This window comes from Maylandia zebra, linkage group LG13 (assembly GCF_041146795.1).
Source record: "Maylandia zebra isolate NMK-2024a linkage group LG13, Mzebra_GT3a, whole genome shotgun sequence".
Lineage (NCBI taxonomy): Eukaryota > Metazoa > Chordata > Actinopteri > Cichliformes > Cichlidae > Maylandia > Maylandia zebra.
In genome coordinates this window covers 602,633-616,381 of record NC_135179.1, presented here as the reverse complement: position 1 = coordinate 616,381, position 13,749 = coordinate 602,633, and the positions used below count along the sequence as shown (strand labels likewise).

At 43.7% G+C, this 13,749-nt stretch overlaps 1 protein-coding gene and 1 long non-coding RNA gene across 6 annotated transcripts in view; one reads left to right on the top strand and one right to left on the bottom strand.

The window, feature by feature from the left end:
* Window positions 1-4,639: 4,639 nt before the first annotated feature.
* Window positions 4,640-6,070, bottom strand: LOC143421732 (uncharacterized). The gene is made up of 2 exons (XR_013101291.1): window positions 5,938-6,070; window positions 4,640-5,807 (listed from the first exon to the last, which is right to left on the bottom strand). It is a non-coding gene; the product is annotated as an uncharacterized LOC143421732 (long non-coding RNA).
* A 71-nt stretch (window positions 6,071-6,141) lies between these two features.
* Window positions 6,142-13,749, top strand: part of hspa12a (heat shock protein 12A) — a 75,143-nt gene continuing 67,535 nt past the window's right edge. For 4 of the 5 annotated variants that reach the window (XM_024804790.2, XM_024804791.2, XM_024804789.2 and 1 more), the window contains exon 1: window positions 6,143-6,472. In XM_024804790.2, the coding sequence (XP_024660558.2) occupies window positions 6,433-6,472 (40 nt within the window). In that variant the 5' untranslated portion in view covers window positions 6,143-6,432. Of the gene's footprint in view, window positions 6,473-13,749 lie in introns of all 5 variants that reach the window. The other variant, XM_024804792.2, reaches the window with a different exon arrangement.

The following is a 13,749-nucleotide window of genomic DNA, read 5'->3' as shown; positions in this document are numbered from 1 at the left end:
TAAGCGGCCGCCAAGGAGTGAGCCGGTGTGTACCCGGACGCCCACCCCAGACACAAAGAACCACCAACGCACCGACACCTGAGGAAGTCCGCCACTGGCAGGGGAAGTGGTGGTGGGTGGAGATAGGCCTCCAAACCTTGGAGGGCCTGAGATGTCCCCAGAGAGGTGGCGTCTGACACCCAACCTGACATATAGACACAGACATACAGGCACACACAGACACAAACATCCATCCCCACCCTCATGCTCTCATTCATTCTGTCCTTAACACGGATCAGTCGTCCTGTCCCCTTGGCACAAAAACAGCCCCATAGCATGATGTTTCCACCCCCATGCTTCACAGCAGGTATGGTGTTCTTGGGATGCAACTCAGTATTCTTCTTCCTCCAAACACGACGAGTTGAGTTTATACCAAAAAGTTCTACTTTGGTTTCATCTGACCACATGACATTCTCCCAATCCTCTGCTGTATCATCCATGTGCTCTCTGGCAAACTTCAGACGGGCCTGGACATGCACTGGCTTCAGCAGCAGAACACGTCTGGCACTGCGGGATTTGATTCCCTGCCGTTGTAGTGTGTTACTGATGGTGACCTTTGTTACTTTGGTCCCAGCTCTCTGCAGGTCATTCACCAGGTCCCCCCGTGTGGTTCTGGGATCTTTGCTCACCGTTCTCATGATCATTTTGACCCCACGGGATGAGATCTTGCGTGGAGCCCCAGATCGAGGGAGATTATCAGTGGTCTTGTATGTCTTCCATTTTCTGATGATTGCTCCCACAGTTGATTTTTTCACACCAAGCTGCTTGCCTATTGTAGATTCACTCTTCCCAGTCTGGTGCAGGTCTACAATACTTTTCCTGGTGTCCTTCGAAAGCTCTTTGGTCTTGGCCATGGCGGAGTTTGGAGTCTGACTGTTTGAGGCTGTGGACAGGTGTCTTTTATACAGATGATGAGTTCAAACAGGTGCCATTCATACAGGTAACGAGTGGGGGACAGAAAAGCTTCTTACAGAAGACGTTACAGGTCTGTGAGAGCCAGAGATTTTCCTTGTTTGAGGTGACCAAATACTTATTTTCCACCCTGATTTACGAATAAATTCTTTACAAATCCTACCATGTGAATTCATGGATTTTTTTTCACATTCTGTCTCTCACAGTTGAAGTGTACCTCTGGTGCAAATTACTGACCTCTGTCATCATTTTAAGTGGGGGAACTTGCACAATCGGTGGCTGACTAAATACTTTTTTGCCCCACTGTAGCAATGGCAATAAAACTGAGAATGGTACTGCTGGACTAATATTTTTGTTACTAATTTGTCTCTCATTCATTTTTCCCTTATAATCCAACCAAAACTGATTATCTGTACACTTCCTTTTTCTTGACTAGGTTTAATTATACTCTGTGCTATATATGCTATGTCCTTTTAACTTTACTAAGTAATTTAAAGCAGTTTGGTGTCTTCTGATTTCTAGCAGTTGTTTACCCATTTTAAACTCACAGTGTGGACACTGGTGTAGTTTGAATGGCCCCACATCACAGCCTCAGCGCCTGATACAGAATTTTAATTTAAAGCTATTTAACAATGTTTTAGCTGCTGAACCACAAACCAGAACTGATCTAATGAGACCTTTATATAAAGCCTTTAATGCTGTCCACTCTGCACCCCACTCGCTGCCTTTTAAATATCTTAAAATATTCAAAACCTTTTTACATTTCAGTTATTTCCCCAATATGTGTTTTCCATGTAAGCCTTTTATTACACCAGATACCTAAATATAAAATAAATCAACCTTTTCTGTTTCATTTCCATAGAATTTGAGATTAAACTGCTAATCTACTCTCTTTTATGTCAAAATAATCCACTTTGTGTTTGTAACAGAGAACATAAATCCCCATCCCAGAGCCCAATCCTCCTCTTTTGTAGTTCTTGCTGTACTTCAGTCATGATGAACCTTATATTTCTTCCTCTCTTCCAAATGACTCCATCATCTGGAAACAATGAAACTCCCATTGATTATATTATTAAATACCTCATTAATCAATATGGAACATATTATTGGACTAACAATACTTGTGGATTACCATTCTGTACCTCATAACCTGTACTGAACTCTTTTCCTACTCGTTCAAACATTCCTGATCCATTTCTACATTTTTCCTGTCGATCTGATGCAGCTTGACCAGGAGTCTTTCTTTCACATCCTATCATATGTCTTCTCAGTATCTACAAACACAGCTGTACTCTCTCCTTGGGTCGTCTTACTACATGTTGTAGACACAGAGCTGGATCCATCTTGCTTCTTCTTTCCTAAAACCACTATGAGAATATTTGATCTTACCATTAGTTTCTAAGAAATAATCTTTCATTCACTATTTTTTCCATTATTTTCTCCAAATGAGATGTTAAAGTTATCGGCCTGTAACTCTCAGCTAAGCTTGGATCCTTTCCTGGTTTACAGATGGAACAACAACAGCCTTTTCCCACTGATTTTTTTACTTTCACCCCATATTTTGTTAGATAATTTTACTATTCTACTCTTACCAAACTTACCAAGGTTTTCAATCATGCAGTAACTAATTAGATCTGGTGCTGGAGCTGTATTACTTTCTTTAACGCATTATGTAACTCTGCTATTGAAAACATGACAGTTATCAGTCCTTCATGTTCACCTCTTTCTTGTAGGGCCTCCTTTCCTTTGTGTTTCTGCATTATTTAAACTTTCTATGCTGTGAACTTTGCAAATGTTCCTGCCAATAGTTCGGCTTTACTTTTGTTATCAACTATTTATCTTTCATTATTGGATAACCATACTCTTTCCCGTAGACAGACATATATTTATTAGTTGTCCGGACTCTCTCCAAAGTGTTACAGTATTTCATGCAATATTCCCTCTTACTCCCATTTTAATTATTCTTCTAACTTCTGCCTGTTTCCTTTTAGAGCCTTACATTTTTAACACACATTATTATTATTTTCAGTGTTTTAAATGCTTTATTCCTGGCTTTAATTATGCTTTACATTCTTGTGTCCAACACACAAGAATGTAACACACTAACTTTTCCTTTTTGTTACCTCTTTTCTTTGGGATAGACTTTAAAGTTTAACTGATTAATTGGCTGATCAAAATCAACATCTTTATCATCAAGAGCTAACTCTAGAAATCTAGATTTGGTTTAAACCAATGTTTCTTGTGTACACATGATATCTGGATTTAAATTTAATGAACACATCTGTGCCCTGAAGCGCCTGTCCATTTGCAGCTAAGTTCCTGGCGTTCCATTGAAGGATTAACATTAAGGTACAACATGTGAGTCTGATGAACCTTCTCCATGACTAAGATCCCAGGACAGATCCTTCATATTGGAGAACTGATCTTTTTTGTTTTGGCTCGTTCTGAACCGTTAATGACAAGTTGGACTATTTGGATTCCAGCCTGCTAAGTGCTTTTTCCATCTGGTCCTTGTTCTTTGTACCTCTACATCCTTCCTTCTCGCTGACTATTTTCCTTTCCTTCCTTTTTACAACCCGTTTGTAGTTTTGTAGTCATTTACCAAAACAACAGATGGTGAGTATTTGGCGCTTTCCCCCCCAGTAAATAAACAACACAACAACACAACAAATAAAACAAACAAACAACACACCCACTGTAACCATATTAATTTATTTCCTTGTAAATCCATAATCTAATAAGACATAGTACTTTCCTCAAATGACACATTGTGTAGTGTCTTATAATCCTTATTAGACTGTCTTTGGTAGCATAAATAAGCAGGTCAACTAGTAGTTACAGTATGTAAAAGCTGTTAAAATACGGGTAATATATAATAAATACTGCGCAGTAAGGATCTGTAAGACTCCCACATGTCTAAAACCATAACTGTGAATCATTTAACCAATAAAACTCTTAAAAGTCAAAACATAAATCAGCTATGATCATGTAGCTTAATAATAAAACGTTAGAATTATTGGGCAGTCAAGAACGTAGTGTGATTGTTAGTGTGCAGTAAATGTTTATACACAAATGCATATAGTCATCTTAATAATAAATGTAAGTTAATTTCCATCAGTTATAGTCTTCTGTTCATGCATGAGTCACTCAAACGCACCACTTCCAGTACAAGATACAGATTAAGGAGAATGCCCCAGTTCACCTGAAAAGTTTGGTGCCAGTGCTGCAGAAAGTGCTGGAACTGGGAATAACTAAAGTTTCCAGTAGCTAGTGGTGCATCCCCACTGTTCTGACAAACAGAAAGATTTTTGTATTGATTTCTGGTAAATAAATGCCATTTCTAACTTTCATCCTAGAACTGGTGACGTTTGGATAAAGGATATGTGGACACCACCCAATCATTTCCTGTTCCCACCACTGAGAGGAAGGTGAGAGGTTTTGTAGGCCTGGCTGGATGGTATAGAAACATTTGTGTCCCGATTTGCAGAGAGAGTAAGTTGTGTTGAATGACCTCAGCAAGAAATTGGGTCCTAACAAGGTACACTGAACAGAGGAATGTGAGAGAAGCCATAATCCCCCAGCCTGTTCTCCACAGCCTTGACTTTGACAACAATCATCCTGCAAACAGATGCAGAAGGCGTTTTTTGTTTGCTGCTCAAAGAGGCCACTGGTGCTCTCAGAGCTGCCATGTTTGCTGGTAAACTGAAACTTTGATCAATAAAAATTAACTTGGGCTGTACTGAATTGAGTCTTTGCGACGGGGCGCCGTGGCAAAGACGCCTCTCACAGATACATTGTCCAATCTCGATCAAACTTCTCACGCATTGTAACTTCCTGAACACAATTCAATTGTAATATTTGACAATGGCCACAGCGCCACGTAGCGGGGGCAGGAAATGTCACGTATTGCATGTTGGGGTACAGTTTGAAGGTGCGTGCCCCCAGCAACCACAAATTTGTCCAGAAAAACATTAAGAAGTTGGACTTGTGTTACACTGTAAACTGTGAGCTTTCATAAAAAAGATACACCCCTGGCAGCATGGAGAGCTTTGATGTTTTGCCACGATGAGCCATATTTCTATAACACATAGAAATCTAGTCCAAACTCCACAGGATGACGGTCCTGCCCTGAACACACTGATATGCCCACTCTCAGCAAAATTTAGAGCGCCCCCTACTGGAAACAAGAAATGTCAAGTCAACATGTTGCCACTTAAGAAGCATTACTCCTCCTTCTCTCTTGTAGGGCTAGCTAGATGCTGAAGTACTGCGACTAGAACTTTTAGACATCTGCACTGTTCCGGTATCGTGCCCCCCCAAAAACAACACTGGCCCACGTTAACACCCGGCAGCAGCAGCGCTCTCTTCAAATGTTTGAAACCCAAAGTATTACGCCTGGTTTGAAAATGTAAAAAGTACAAAGTACAGATACTTTTGTTAAAATCTAGGATCTAGAAAAACATCAGAAAAATAAATACTCAAGTAGAGACAGCTACCTGAAAATAACGTACCTGCAGTAACGACGTATTTGCACTTCCTTACCTCTCACCTGTATTATAATGCCGTGTATACCACTTCACACAGACTGTCACAATCTGTATGGGGTATGCAGATTGTGTTTGTGAACTGGACCAAAGAGAATCACACACATGTAGAATAATAACCAAACCTAAAGACAGTTAAACAGAAGTATCCATCCATCTTATCCGGACTGGGTCGCGGGGGCAGCAGCCTAAGCACAGAAGCCCAGACCTCCCCAGCCACCTCCTCCAGCCTGTCCGGGGAACACTGAGGCGTTCACCGGCCAGCCGAGAGATAGAATCTCTCCAGCGGGTCCTGGGTCTACCCCGGGCCTCCTGAAAAACCCAAAACACAATAATAATCAGAAGACTCGGGACCATGCAACAAACATGCAAACGTTTGTTTGTTTTTTAATTAAAGTAATTAAAGTGGAGGGGGGAAACGATCGACTTGTATGAATCTAACCTGAATGTCTTTCACGTATTCACTCGTTTGGTAATTTTTTCATGGGGTTTTCGTTACACTAGTCTGAATGCTGGTACAGTAGTGGGGGGTACAGTGGGTAGTACTGCATCTTTTGCGGCTGCACCGAGCAAAGCTGCCTCAGACCGGACAGGGGCAGCATTCCTGGTCAGGACAGCCATGAATGTGATGGGAGGGGCGGACAGAGCAGCAGCAGCAAATCTGGGGTCCAACATCCTCTGTGCTGAAGCTTTTCTGCACCTCTCCTGCTTCTAGACCCTCACGAACCTCAACCCTGTCCACGAATATCTCCAGGTCTTATGCACACAACGACAGGCGGTAAAGCGAAGCTCGGGGGGGGCACCGCGTTAGTGACGAAAACCACATTTTGTTTGATTTTTCCCCACTTTGGCCCGGTGCGCCTCAGCAACCAGGAAAATTGCTTGGTGTAGCTGTATCGGAGAGAAGGCTCGAGAGGAGGTGAAACTGCGGGACACGATGACCGAGAAAGACGCATCGTCAGAGAAGATAATCTCAGGTGAGTTAGCTTATCCCGTAGCCTCTACAAACACCTCTGTCGGTACAAGCCGCGGTGCTCTGATAGCAGTTGCGCAGCTGCTTTTCGGTGCAGGCGCCTGTCAGACGCGGAACTCTGATATTTGTCCGACGGTGGCACTCCGCGCTTCGGTCTAGTTCTGGCCAAAACGCGTATACGACACTTTGCTGCAGTGCAGAGAGGCTGTGTGCGCTTTGAAACCCTGCCTGGGATTTCCAAGGGCACTCGTGTTGTGCAGGGACTTGCCCCGAGCAGGGACATGTACGAACATGGCGATGTTATAAGTTCTCGCTTTCTCTGGCTCGTGTTTTCCGACTGAGCTCGGTGTGGCAGGTCGTTACCGCAGACACAGACCAGGTCTGTCCTCCATAACGGTGCGGGGTTTGGTCACGTGGCCCATCCCACCGGAGCTGTGACTCAATGCAGCAAAAAAAGAAGTCTGCACCACATCCTCAGGTACTGCTCATCCCCGCCCAGTCGGCGCTGGCACGGCGTGTGATGGAGCTGGAGTCCTGAGCTGTGGTTCACATCAGCGGCGTGCATAGAGCCTGCTGTGTTAAAGTTGGTATCAGTGGCTTGAAGTCGGTCATTTTATTATTGCTTGCTGAACTAACACAATTGTCAGCAGTTCTGTGTGTCGCACTCCAGATGTACATTTAAGCATACCAAGCAACATTTATCAGAATCAGCGCACTTTATTAATCCCTAAGGACATTATGTGGGTTACAGTTGCTCCACTATAGTAACAGAAATATTTAACAATACAATATGTTACAGATTTACAGACATAAGAAAGACTTTTATTTTGACAGTTTCAACCTGTGGGGTCATCCGGCACCATTTTATGCGATGTACCCCCCACCAGCACTTCTCTACCTATAGCATTTTAATGATTTCTTGTATTATATATGAGCTGAAGTTGTGCTGTTTGTGTTGTGACGAGTTTAAATTAGGCAGAAATTCCAGAGCCTGGCTGGTTAGAGTGTGCAGAAGCTCTTTCCTCACAAAAACAAAAGAAAATGAAAAAGCCTGGGCCGGAGACATGGCAGCTCTCCAGACTTATGTAACGTCACTGAATGAAAGCCATAGAGACTCCACCCTGATGATGTCTCGCAGGAATCAGAGCTTCATAGAACACTTTGTTTGGCTTGGACTCAGCTAAAAACGACTTCTTGTGAGAGTTAATCTCCTAACTTGTGAGGTAATAAAGTCATATGACCATGTGTTTATCTTCCATCTTCACAGCAACACTTTGGTTGCTGGATGAACTTTCGTAGGAGTTCACACAGTTCCCAAAAAATGGAAAGGTTGCCAAAGATACAAACACTTCTTCATGACTCACTCAGCCATGATAGTCTGCAGCTGAATGATGCCTGATTTGCTGCTCTAGAAGATAGAAGGAAGAAAACAACACTTTGTGGCTGAATCAAAAAGACAACATTAGCCTGCTAAGAACAAAGAGTTTTGGCGTTTCAGTCAGTAGTTTACAGATTGACCTAAAAAGGAAAAGATACTTGGATCAGTCCTGGGAGAAGGCACAAATCCCTTTGGGCTATGATTCAAGGAATATGGCATAAAAAACCTTAAACATGTGGCACTACCTGCTGTGGTGGGCCACATGTTTAAGGTTTATTATATTATTAGGTTTATTTATGATGTTGTTCCCGCTGTTTGTAGCACTTTCAGTTTCAGGAGCTAAATTAGGCACAAATCGGAGCTTCTATCTGTTGGTAATGTTCTCGTGACATCACACCCAGGCACGTCTGGCATACTAACTACAATTTTACTTCCCTAAACAGTATAGACCGTGTACTTTAAAGACAGAGTTGAACATTTTCAGAAATATGTTTTTGCATATGAAGGTAAGTCTGGATTATCTGCCTTCATATCACCCTAGCGGCAATTCCAGGCCTCGAGGGCCGGTGTCCTGCAGGTGTTAGATCTCACCTTGGGTCAGCACACCTGAATCACATGATTAGTTCGTTACCAGGCCTCTGCAGAACTGTAGGACATGTTGGCTGTATCCCAATTCAGGGTCTGCAGCCTTAAAGTACGCAGCCTCAACGGTCCACAAGGGCCGCGTACTTAAAGACTGCTAAGGCCGGAAGTGCGAGGCTTGTGAAATGGGCGGTCTAGCCTCCGTCGCGCCGCCCAGGTTGCCTAGCAACCATGATACTAACAGCTGGAAACGTGTCATACAGCTGTGTTTGACAGAAATGAAGGAGAAAATCTTTTGTTCATGTGTTTGTTCCTACATGAGCTTTGATCATTCTCTGTAAGATTAAGGTCAGCTATTGAACGGCGTATATTTTAAAGTAAAGGCTTTAAAACCAAGTTAGTACAAACGTCACTAATGTCACATGACTTTGCCGACATGTGGCCAACAGTAATGTTTTAATGTTCTTCGTTATTAAACATTTGCACATAAATAAGTGACGTCATATTCAGTACTTAAAGTTCACTCTTCGGCCGCACCTCATCCACCGTTTTTTTTCGGCAAAATTATCCACACCCACCGCCACGCTATGCATTCTGGGATATGTTGGGCCACGAAGTCTACACCGCCACATCCTTAAAATTCAGGGAAATGAAGGACGCATTTGAGGGCCGCATTTCGAGCAGCCTTCAAATTGGGACAGCCTTCGGCGCGTCGCTGTGATGTAATCAGCCTTAAAATGCGGCCTTTAAGGCTGCAGAGCCTGGATTGGGACACAGCCGTTGAGGAGCTAATTTAGCCATTTGAATCAGCTGTGTTGGTTCAAGGACACATCTAAAACCTGCAGGGACACCGGCCCTCGAGGCCTGGAGTTGCCCACCCCTTCCCTGGCCTTAGGATCCTCTGCTGTCACACCAACCCTCCGCATTTCCTTTTCCTCCTCCCCTCTCTCGTCCTTTGTCTTTGGCTAAAAGTAGCACAGTTTCCACCGTGGTGGTCATCGTTGACCCAGGCCTTGACTGATCCAGTGTGGAAATGTTAGCGATTATCAGCATGTTTGATTTGTCAGAGATGCTGGATGCCCTTCCTGGTACAACCCATGCTGGGTTTAGGAGCAATACTAAAAGTACGCTGGCTTGTGGCTCCCTCATTATATTGGGGTGGGGTCTTGGATCTATATACTAGACCAAAAACAACTTGCTAATGGGCAGCCTACCACTGGCCTGGACTCACTGTGCGAATTAATAAACAGGGGTTTCTGCCATGGCGGCTCGTATGCCTGTGTGCTGCTGAGGCCATGGAAGGCTGGCTGAGGTAACGCTGTGCAGTTATTACACACATCTGTACATGGAAGTTCAGCTTGACCGTGTTTCTGTCAGTCTGCAGCACCATCTTTACAAAACAACTGTCTGATACATTGAATGACCATATATACATTTTTCCCCCTGTGGGCCTTTTGGTATTTCAGCAGTTTTCTGAGCTCTGTGCTGTGGGGGTCACTGTGGGCTGTTTGTTATGACAGTGAGGATAACGAGTGGGGATAGCTGGGTCCTGGAGAGAGAGAAGAACCTCACACATGTAGACCTACCCAGCTTTACACAATGTTAAACTGCACATATCAGCTTTATTGCTGCTGATTACATCGTAGGCTTAAAGCTTCACAGCAGAATCAGCAGTTAGACAGGACGATAAAGGAAACTCACTCACGCCAGATAAGAACTGCTGGGATAACTGGTGTTGCCATTTATGCTGTTCTCTGTCTGGTGGCTGCATCAGGCATGTTTCTGCAGATGTAGGCAGTTGTAGAGTTGGATGTGTTTCACGTGTGTAGTTGATGAACGTGTCTCTGTTTTAAATTAGTGTCGAGTTTAAAGGAGCTGCTGGTTGAACAACATTAACAGTTTTCTGTCTGGGATTTAGATGCACATACTTCTAATATATCACTGAATGAAGTGTCCACCAGCACAATGGAATCCCATAATGCACTGCAACACTGTAACAGTATTTTACATCTTGAAGGAACATTATTAGTCATCAGACGGTGACTTTTACACACACACACACACACACACACACACAGAGACACACACACACAAACACACAGAGACACGCACACACAGACACACACAGAGACACACACAGACACACACAGACACACAGAGACACAACACACAAACACACGGAGACACACACACACACACACACACACACACACACACACACACACACACACACAGACACACAGAGACACACAGAGACACACACACACACAAACACACAGAGACACACACACACATACACAGAGACACACACAGACACACACACACACACAGAGACACACACACACAGACACACACAGACACATAGCTTGTTTCCTCTCCTGCATCTGCGATCTCATTTTTCAAAACTAATAATAACAATAACAACAACAATAATAATAACAATAACAACAATAATAATAATAACAATAACAACAACAATAATAATAATAATAACAATAACAATAATAATAATAATAATAATATCAATAATAATAATAATAACAATAACAATAATAATAATATCAATAACAATAATAATAACAACCATAACAATAATAATAATATCAGTAACAATAATAATAACAATAACAATAATAATAATATCAGTAACAATAATAATAACAATAACAACAATAATAATATCAATAACAATAATAATAACAATAACAACAATAATAATAATAACAATAACAACAATAATAATAATATCAGTAACAATAATAATAATATCAATAACAATAATAATAACAATAACAATAATAATAATATCAATAACAATAATAATAACCATAACAATAATAATAATATCAGTAACAATAATAATAACAATAACAACAATAATAATATCAATAACAATAATAATAACAATAACAACAATAATAGTATCAATAACAATAATAATAACAATAATAATAATATCAATAACAATAATAATAACCATAACAATAATAATAATATCAGTAACAATAATAATAACAATAACAACAATAATAATATCAATAATAATAATAACAATAACAACAATAATAACAATAACAACAATAACAATAATAATATCAATAACAATAATATCAATAACAATAATATCCATCCATCCATCCATCCATCCATCTTCATCCGCTTTATCCGGGGCCGGGTCGCGGGGGCAGCAGCCTAAGCAAAGAGGCCCAGACCTCCCTCTCCCCAGCCACCACCTCCAGCTTATCCGGGGGAATACCAAGGCGTTCCCAGGCCAGCCGAGAGATATAATCTCTCCAGCGTGTCCTGGGTCTGCCCCGGGGCCTCCTCCCGGTGGGACATGCCTGGAACACCTCACCCAGGAGGCGCCCAGGGGGCATCCTTGTCAGATGCCCGAACCACCTCAGCTGGCTCCTTTCGATGTGGAGCAGCAGCTGCTCTACTCTGAGCCCCTCCCGGATGGCCGAACTTCTCACCCTATCTCTAAGGGAGAGGCCAGCCACCCTTCCGAGGAAGCTCATTTCTGCCGCTTTTATCCGCGATCTCGTTCTTTCGGTCACTACCCACAGCTCGTGGCCATAGGTGAGGGTAGATCGACCGGTAAATTGAGAGCTTCGCTTTTACACTCAGCTCCCTCTTCACCACGACGGACCGGTGCAGCGTCCGCATTACTGTAGCTGCAGCCCCAATCCGTCTGTCGATCTCCGGCTCCCTTCTCCCATCACTCGCGAACAAGACCCCGAGATACTTGAACTCCTCCACTTGGGGCAGGAACTCATCCCCGACCCGGAGTGGGCACTCCACCCTTTTCCGGCTGAGAACCATGGCCTCAGATTTGGAGGTGCTGATCCTCATTCCCGCTGCTTCACACTCGGCTGCGAACCGCTCCAGTGCGAGCTGGAGGCCCTCACCCGATGAAGCCAACAGAACCACATCATCTGCAAAAATCAGAGATGAGATTCTGAGGCCACCAAAGCGAAAGCCCTCCGCCACTAGGTTGTGCCTAGAAATCCTGTCCATAAAAATTATGAACAGAACCGGAGACAAAGGGCAGCCCTGGCGGAGCCCATCACCCACCAGGAACGAGTCCGACTTATTGCCGGCAATGCGAACCAAGCTCTTGCAACGGTTGTATAGGGATCGAATGGCCCGTAGCAATGGGCCAGACACCCCATATTCCCGCAACACCTCTCACAGGACACCCCGAGGGACACGGTCGAATGCCTTCTCCAAGTCCACAAAACACATGTAGACTGGTTGGGCAAACTCCCATGCACCCTCAAGTATCCTGGAGAGGATAAAGAGCTGGTCCAGTGTTCCGCGACCAGGACGAAAACCGCATTGTTCCTCCTGTATCCGAGGTTCGACTAACGGACGAACTCTCCTTTCCAGCACCCTGGCATAGACTTTCCCAGGGAGGCTGAGGAGTGTGATCCCCCTGTAGTTGGAACACACCCTCCGGTCCCCTTTCTTGAAGATGGGGACCACCACCCCGGTCTGCCAGTCCACAGGTACTGCCCCTGATCTCCACGCAACATTGCAGAGGCGTGTCAACCAGGACAGCCCTACAACGTCCAGAGCCTTCAGGAACTCGGGGCGGACCTCATCAACACCAGGGGCTCTGCCACCAAGGAGTTGTTTAACTGCCTCAGTGACCTCGCCCCCGGAAATTGGCGGGTCATTCCCCTCATCCCCAGACTCTGCTTCCTCCTCGGAAGACGTGTCAGTGGGATTAAGGAGGTCCTCGAAGTATTCCTTCCACCGCCTGACAATTTTCTCAGTCGACGTCAGCAGCGCTCCGCCAGCACTATACACAGTGCAGGTAGAGCACCGCTTTCCCCTCCTGAGACATCTGACGGTTTGCCAGAATCTCTTCGAGGCAGCCCGAAAGTCTTTTTCCATGGCCTCTCCGAACTCCTCCCACACCCGAGTTTTTGCTTCAGCCACTGCCCGAGCCGCGTTCCGCTTGGCCTGTCGATACCTGTCGGCTGCCTCCGGAGTCCCACAGGATAACCAAGCCCGATAGGACTCCTTCTTCAGCCTGGTGGCTCCCTACACCTCTGGTGTCCACCATTTGGTTCGGGGATTACCACCACGGCAGGCACCAACCACTATTATTGTTATTATTATAACAATAATAATAACAATAATATCAATAACAATAATAATAACCATAACAATAATAATAATAACAATAATAATAATGACAGCGTTAACAGAAAGTTCCAGCCTAGATGAACAGATTTCTCCACAATGATGCTTCATTTGTGACATGTGTTCCCACGCCTCATCACTTCTATTTGGAAGTGTCTGAAAAAGGTGCA